The sequence below is a fragment of the Triticum aestivum genome, chromosome 2B (assembly GCF_018294505.1).
Source record: "Triticum aestivum cultivar Chinese Spring chromosome 2B, IWGSC CS RefSeq v2.1, whole genome shotgun sequence".
Classification (NCBI taxonomy): domain Eukaryota; kingdom Viridiplantae; phylum Streptophyta; class Magnoliopsida; order Poales; family Poaceae; genus Triticum; species Triticum aestivum.
The window spans coordinates 208,779,808-208,787,659 of record NC_057798.1 but is presented as its reverse complement, the minus strand read 5'-3'; the positions used below and the strand labels follow the sequence as shown (position 1 = coordinate 208,787,659).

General features: G+C 42.6%; 1 protein-coding gene across 2 annotated transcripts; it reads left to right on the top strand.

The window, feature by feature from the left end:
• The first annotated feature begins 2,953 nt into the window (after positions 1–2,953).
• LOC123041076 (predicted GPI-anchored protein 58) lies at positions 2,954–4,211 on the top strand. Of its 2 annotated transcripts, XR_006418360.1 has the most exons (3): positions 2,954–3,693; positions 3,794–3,943; positions 4,036–4,211. XR_006418360.1 is itself a non-coding variant. In XM_044463775.1 (2 exons), the coding sequence occupies exons 1-2, from the start codon at positions 2,967–2,969 to the stop codon at positions 3,868–3,870; spliced, it is 804 nt and encodes a 267-aa protein (XP_044319710.1). In that variant the 5' UTR covers positions 2,954–2,966; the 3' UTR covers positions 3,871–4,022. The 2 variants fall into 2 exon arrangements, 1 of the variants encoding a protein (XP_044319710.1); XM_044463775.1 differs by lacking the exon at positions 4,036–4,211 and having other exon boundaries at positions 3,794–4,022.
• Positions 4,212–7,852: the final 3,641 nt, after the last annotated feature.

Genomic DNA, 7,852 nt, shown 5'->3' with positions numbered 1-7,852 from the left:
TTCCAAATTTTAAGAAATGTTTCTATTTTCAAATATTAATTTAATATTTAAGAATTGTTCGCTTCTTCGAATATATTTGGAAATTAAAAAAGTTTCTCACAAAACTAAAACATGTTTGGAAACTTCTACAAATATCTTTGTTTTCAAAATTTATTCACAAATTCAAAAAAATTTCATATTTTAAATTTTGTTCACAAATTCCAGATATATTTGGTGAATTTTAAAATATGTTATAGTTTTAAAAAATATAAATTAAAATAATCATGTTTAAAATTTGTTCACAAATTGAAAAAAAATCAGGGGATTTCAAGAAATTGTTCGTAATATTGAAAACTTATCTAGTGTTCAAATTTTGTTCCCTTTTAAATTCGAAATGTCCAATAATGTTGGGTTTTTTCATAAAATTTATTGACATTTGTAATTTTATTCACATTTTTTCCAAAACCTGTTCGTGTTGTCCAAAATGTTTGGAAATAATTAAAAAAATTGTACGGTATAGCAAAGGAAAGCTGCTACCGTCAATATTGCCATTGCTGTCCATTCTTAAATGGTTTGCGCTTATATCAGTCACCAGCAGTCATTGTCTCTAGTGGCTAGCTGCACTTGGTGAGAAGCTGGAAGTCCAGAGTTTGATTCTTGCCCAGTCGCTGTCATCCTTGTGCGTATATATGTTCCGGGTGACCCATCATACTAATCTGTGAAAAGTCTATGTTGCTCTTTATACGTTTTGTGAGGGGGGTGTACCAAAGCGGGTCTCTTAGGGGAATGCTTTTAGATTAGGGGATTTTTACAACATGCGACCTATGCTGAGTCTTGACCTTGTCACTAGAGGCAGGAATCCCCATATTATGGTAATGTTGATGTATCTAGAAATCAAATGAGCATGTAAAGTGCCTATCATTATGGTCGGTGTGCTTCTGTTACAATAGATGTGGAATTACAGTAGCACTGTTTCATATCGTGGTGAGATGATGTATTTTTAATGCAAGGTTAATGGATGCACATGGTTTTTCTTGAAGTTACTATTAAGAGGCTAGGTCATTGACCTTCAATTATCCATTACATTTGTTTATATGTAGTTGTGCAAGAAACTGGATATGCAATTGGATAGATGTATCTGTCACATTTCGAACAAGCCCGGCAACTTTTAGAGAGGCGTGGGCTTCAAAGTATATATGTTTATATGATACACACTACCTAAAAAATAGTATATATAAACAAAGGTAATGGATAATATGATACACACTACCTAAAAGTATAAGAGTAGTATATATACTATTTTTTAGGTAGTGTGTATATAAACAAAGTACTCTAAGCCCGGCAACTGGATATGTAAAAAAGAGTATGCTCAAAATATGATACACACTACCTAAAAAATAGTATATATACTACTTAAACATTCTTATATATTACATACTACATATACATACTCTTAATTTTAACAGATACTACATACAACATACAAAACTTACATGAAGGTAACTACCCCTGGGTGGTAGAAAATATTTGAGTAGTTTTCTATGCTTGAAGAACTAATGGGTAGTTTTCTGCATCCAATGGATTCATCATCGAGAACTAATGAATGGTTTCCAAATGATCTGGTTAAGCATCTGTGGGCGCTTCGAGCGTAGAACCAATAAAATATGTCCGAATAAGTTGAACATGAAATTATACTATTTTATCTATAGAACTTCGTGTTTGATTGTAGTATTCATATTTGAATTGCATTGAAATACTTGCACGACATGATTATGGGCGAAGGAGATATTTATTTTTATTTTTTTTAAACGAAAAAAAATCTCCTTTGCCCATAATTTTTTTAAAAATTGAGCGCTTCGGATATAGGAAAAAAACATAGACGATGAAAAAATTGAATGATCGTCTCCTTTCCATGAAAATGTTTGGACGTAACCATAAACGTCCTGTGTCTCATTTGGTGAACAACTTTATATTCTAAGTATGTTCATATACTATATCTATGATATTACAAAGCAAGTTACAAAAAAAATTGCATGTGAAACCATAGTTTTTGACTTTTTGTTATGTTTGTGAAATACATACATATTTTTACGTAAAAAAGAGTATGCTCAAAATATGATACACACTACCTAAAAATAGTATATATACAAACATTCTTATATACTACATACTACATATACATACTCTTAATTATAACAGATACTACATACAACATACAAAACTTACATGAAGGTAACTACCCCTGGATGGTAGAAAATATTTGAGTAGTTTTCTATGCATGAAGAACTAATAAGTAGTTTCCTGCATCCAATGGATTCATCATCGAGAACTAATGAGTGGTTTCCAAATGATCTGGTTAAGCATCTGCGGGCGCTTCGAACGGAGAACCAATAAAATATGTCCGAATAAGTTGAACACGAAATTATACTATTTTATCTATAAAACTTCGTGTTTGATTGTAGTATTCATATTTGAATTGCATTGAAATACTTGCACGACATGATTATGGGCGAAGGAGATATTTATCTTTAATTTTTTTTAAACAAAAAAAATCTCCTTTGCCCATAATTTTTAAAAAATTTGAGCGTTTCAGATATAGGAAAGAAACATAGGCGGTGAAAAAATTGAATGACCGTCTCCTTTCCACGAAAATGTTTGGACGTAACCATAAACGTCCTGTGTCTGATTTGGTGAACAACTTTGGAGTTGCCCTTACCTACTCTGTACCAGGGGAGCCTGGAAAGAAACGAGTACAAAGAACGTGTGAGCGTGTGGTTCAGATAATAGGACTCGGCTCCCTTGACGTACTGCAGGGCGCAGTTGGGTCGCTGACAGATGGGCCAACTTGCTTTCGGGCCCACCTGTCAGTGGCCCAACTGCGCCCTGCAGTACGTCAGAGGAGCCTCGTCCCAGATAATAAGGAGTGACAAGAAGCATGAATTGACGCCCGAAGCCGCTATAAAATTGCCAGCAAGAGCACTGAACCAATGCAATGCAACGCCACGTACGTGACTTGGCTCAAGTTGAGAACACTTTGTGATGGAGGCATGGAGCCAACCAGATCACCACTAGTTTTGCTCGTGGCGCAAGCCGTACTCGCTGCGGCGATGTTGCAACAACCATCAGAAGGGAGGGTGCAGGCAGTGGCGCCATCAGCGCCACATCTCGCCGGAGGCAAAGAAGCTGAAGCAGCAGCCGCTACATCCTTGCCGGCTTCACCATTCACCGGGGACCCGCCACCATCGGAAGAGAGGGCACAGGCGCTCAAGGCGCCATCAGTGCCACACCTCGCCGAAGCCGAACCGGTAGCGGCTACCTCCTCGCCGGCTTCACCGTACACCGGCGTCTCGGTCTTCATCCCGGCACCGCCGCCTCTACCTGGCGTGCCCGCGTTACCGCCGTTGCCCGGCTTCCCGGGCATGGCAGGCGCGCCTTCGCCTTCGCCTTCGCAGCAGCTGGCCAGTTGCTTGGGACCGCTCGGGCGTGTGATAACTTGCGCTCCGTACCTCACCGACTCCGTACCCGCGCCGCCGAGTACATGCTGCGACGGCTTCAGGTCGCTCGTCGGCAGCAGCGCCCGGATCTGCTTGTGCCATGCCATCATCGGCAACCTGAGTACATTGGCCAGGGGGGAGATCGACCAGCTTCGCTTGCTCGTGCTGCCTCTGACGTGTAGCACGATCGTGCCCCCGGACTTGCTTCTCATGTGCATCCGTGAGTTTGAAACATCCTTGTCTGTTTTACTCCTTTCTTACATCGTAAGAGATTCATTTGAACGTACGTATATCAACTTACCAAATGAACTGTCTTGCAGTGTCTCCGGTGCCGCCGATTATGCCTCAGCACTACGGCGCCGATGTCAGAGAAAGGCTCGGTGCTCTGGGCGGCTAGGCCATTGGCGTGCTCAGAAGGAGTGTCTATTTAGAAGTCGACTGAAATTGAATTAGGCTTCAGTCGAGTTCATGTATGTCTATCATCTATGTTCCCCGCGCACTGCATGTATGTCGATTTTCATCTGATATCACACCCGGGCCTTGTATGCATGTGTGTTGACAGGTTGGCCTGTATGTACGCTGGACTGGACCCGCTACCAAAACAGCAGAACAAAAACTGAGTCCTGAGAACAACTGAACTAATGGGGCTAAAAAAAAAGACTATGGACATGCGCTAGTACCATGCTGAATATTATTGCCAGCAAAAAGAAGAGGCAAACGGACCAAAAAGACACCCAATCAACTTGCTTCTCTTGCAAAAAATAGAGGCTTCTACAAACTCAAAAACATAAAACCTCTCCTTCTTGCTAATTTTTTTAAAATAATACATTTTTTTATTAATTTACAAAAATATTACGCTGATATAATATTTTTCGAAAATATTATCCAATCGGCCCACAGCTGGCCGACTGCTCCTAGTCAGCCAGCTGCAGGCCGACAGGGCCTTCTTGGCCAACTGCAGGCCGACAGGGAGGCAATCGGCCACGCGTGGGCCGACTATTGGCCCGGCCACGTCGCCCCGGGAGCTGTCGGCGCGGGCGCACTCACGGGCGCCCCAGTCAGCCAGCTGCCGACCGATCGGCCAGCGGCAGGCCGACAGGGAGCGGGCCCGCAGCGCAGCCTCTTTTTCTTTCCCTTCTCCTTCTCCTTTCCTTCCCCACCTCACGCACAGCACAACGTTCTCTGTTCTTCTTCCTTCCTCCTCTCTCCAACCCGAAATAGCTCCAATTAATACATCAAAATGACCCTTTTTTGCGGATTTGGCACCGTGAATGGGTTCTACTTAGCTAGAGGAGCCAAAAGACACCTCGATCTACTGATGGGGTAGCTTGTGGTGGTTGTGCTGAAGATTTTGTTGGAGCATTTTTTCAGCTCATTTGTGGAGGTTGTGGAGGCGGAGGTGGAGGTTGTGGCGGTGGTGGAGGTGGAGGTGGTGGTGGAGGTGAAGCTGCAGGAGTTTGGTGGAGTTTCCGGCTCCGGTTCCAGTGATTGAAGGCCGCCGTTCGTCGTTCGCGCGCACGCTTCAAGGGTATATTTGAGCAAACATTTATTTTTCGAAGTTGCGTGCAATTATTGTTATTTGCTTGAGTAGTAAACGTAAATATTTAGGTGGTCGTGGTGAGCATTTTATTTCCCATTTCGGTTAGCATTTTATTTAGATGTCAACTAATTGGTTGCGTAAAAATGTGTAGTTGCTTCGGTAATATTTTGGACTATATGAATATTATTTGCTCGAGTAGTAAACGTAAATATTTAGGTGGTTGTGGTGAGCATTTTATTTTCCCGTTCCGGTTTCGGTGAGCATTTTATTTAGATATCAACTAATTAGTTGTGTAAAAATGTGTAGTTGCTCCGGTAATATTCCGGACTATATATGGATGTGTACTAATTAGGATTGTCAATATTTGTAGTTGCTCCGGTTAAATCCGTAATATAGGCAGTCAGTGAAATATTAAAATCTTTCGTGGTGAGCATTTTTTTCCCGTTCCGGTTCCGGTGAGCATTTTATTTAGATGTCAACTATTTAGTGCCTAATATTTGTTAGTGCGGGTATTTTAAGTTGTTGCTTAATAATTGTATTTCGTTGTGAAAAAAAATAGGTGAGCCGAGATGTCAGATGTAGTGAACATCAGATTTTACTACGGTCCTGGTACTGTCCAAACAACTGAGATGGGAGCTGATCTGAGTGAATTTACTCACATAGATGTGCCAATGAGCGCACCTCAAACATGGTCTGTCAGTCAGTTGAAAGAATGGATTGCGGCAAGTTTAGGTCTTGATACTGAAACACACACCGTCGGTGTTCATGCATTGTGGACACGGTCAAGTACAATAATTTACTTTTATTTGAGGCCAATAGAGTGAGACTCCGATTGGGTGCGGTGGTTACAAGGTTGTGAACGAAGGGGATGCAATCCTATTGCTTTAGTGCTTCCCGTCGTGAAGGGGGTCACTACACATGAAGGCCAAGGTGGCAACGATCCTGGGTAGAGCAGTGTAGGTAGGCGGCTATCTATGTCAAATGCTGGAGATGATGGTTACGAACAAGGACAGAGCAGTCAGGTAGAAGGAGGAAATGCTTATGGTTATGAACCAGGGCAGAATAGTCAGGTAGAAGGGGGAAATGCCGATGGTGAATACAATGGCGAGGTTGACGCTGACGAGGTAGATGGGCACATGTAGGACCAGATGGAAGAAGAAGACACTGATGTTGAAAGGGGTTATGCCGATGATTCTGGCGAGTCAGATGAAGAAGAAAATACAGCGGAGGTCCCGAATCCTGCATGGTAGAATCATGACTTCTCATCTGCAATGACCGTGAATGATGGACATGATTCAGCCTGGCAATATCATCAGAACAATATTGCAACGGGTGCTATGTATCCGAACAAGCAAGCCTTGAAGGATGCAATAGTTAATTAGGCAATGTCCACGCAAAGGGTTTTCACAACTCAGGTGTCCAGTCAGAAATTCCTGACAATGGTATGCAAGAATGCAGATTGTCCCGCTAGGGTGCACGGTTTTCTCCCCAAGTATGGCACAAGTTGGGTGATAAGTGACTTAGTTAATCACACTTGTCTTATTCCCTGCATCCCTCAAGATCATGCCAACCTTTCATCCACGCTTATAGCTCGGTTGTTTTACGATGAGATAGTGCAGGCGTTACATTCCAAACCCAGAGCATATGCGTACAAGTAAAGGCAGACGGCAGTGTCAGTGCATCCAGAATGATATGGACGAATCTGAAGCAGGAGGTCCGACTATTCAATGCATTCTATGCAATGAATTTGGCCATAGGGACACTAATTGTCCCACTTTCGTCACTGGGCATGGACGAGGCAACCGGGGACGAAGAGGAGGTAGAGGAAACAGAGGAGTAAGAGGGAGAGGAAGAACCTAAGCTAGCAGTACTATATTCTGAATTTGTATTAAGTGTGGCACTATGTTCTGAATTTGTATTAAGTATGGCACTATGTTCTGAATTTGTATTAAGTGTGACACTATGTTCTAAATTTGTATTAAGTGTGGCACTATGTTCTGAATTTGTATTAAGTGTGACACTATGTTCTGAATTTGTATTAAGTGTGACATTATGTTCTGAATTTGTATTAAGTGTGGCACTATGTTCTGAATTTGTATTAAGTGTGACACTATGTTCTGAATTTGTATTAAGTGTGACACTATGTTCTGAATTTTTTATGTGCAGGAATGTCGGGACTGTGGTTGCTGAACGGGGACATTGATAGGGTTCATCGTGCTGCGATATGGTATGAGCGCAAGCTTGAGCCTCTGGTCACTCGCTCTCCTAAGGAAAACTGGAGGATACACCCAGGATGGCTACAGCGGTACGTGCTTTATTAATTTGCACACTGACATGCATATTAATGGGAGACACTAACTGAAATGTTCTCTGATGAAGGTTGAAATGGGCCGGCCTTTTACCTTTCGCGCGTCTGGTTGAGTCTATCCCAGATGAGAAACGCCTCGCCATCGACGGGTCCTTGCTGAGCTGCTTAGTGGACCGTTGGAGGCCAGAGACCCACACGTTTCACTTCCGATGGGGAGAGATGGCTCCTACTCTTGAGGATGTGTCACTTTTGCTCAGACTACCGTTGGCAGGTCATGCCATAGGACCGTTGGAAGCACCGGCTGGTTGGGAGCAAGCTCTTACACAACGTTTTCACGGGGTTTTTCCGGGTGCTCCGGATCCGGTATGGGAGCATCACGGGCCTACGTATGCGTGGTTGCTCAATTTCCGGGTAATTTGCCCTACCTCTTATCTTCAAGTTATCGTGCATACGGTTTTATAAAAAATAACTGCGGCTTACTAAAACTTTCTCTTTGCTTAATGCAGATCCAGAACTTCCAGGCGCCGTTGA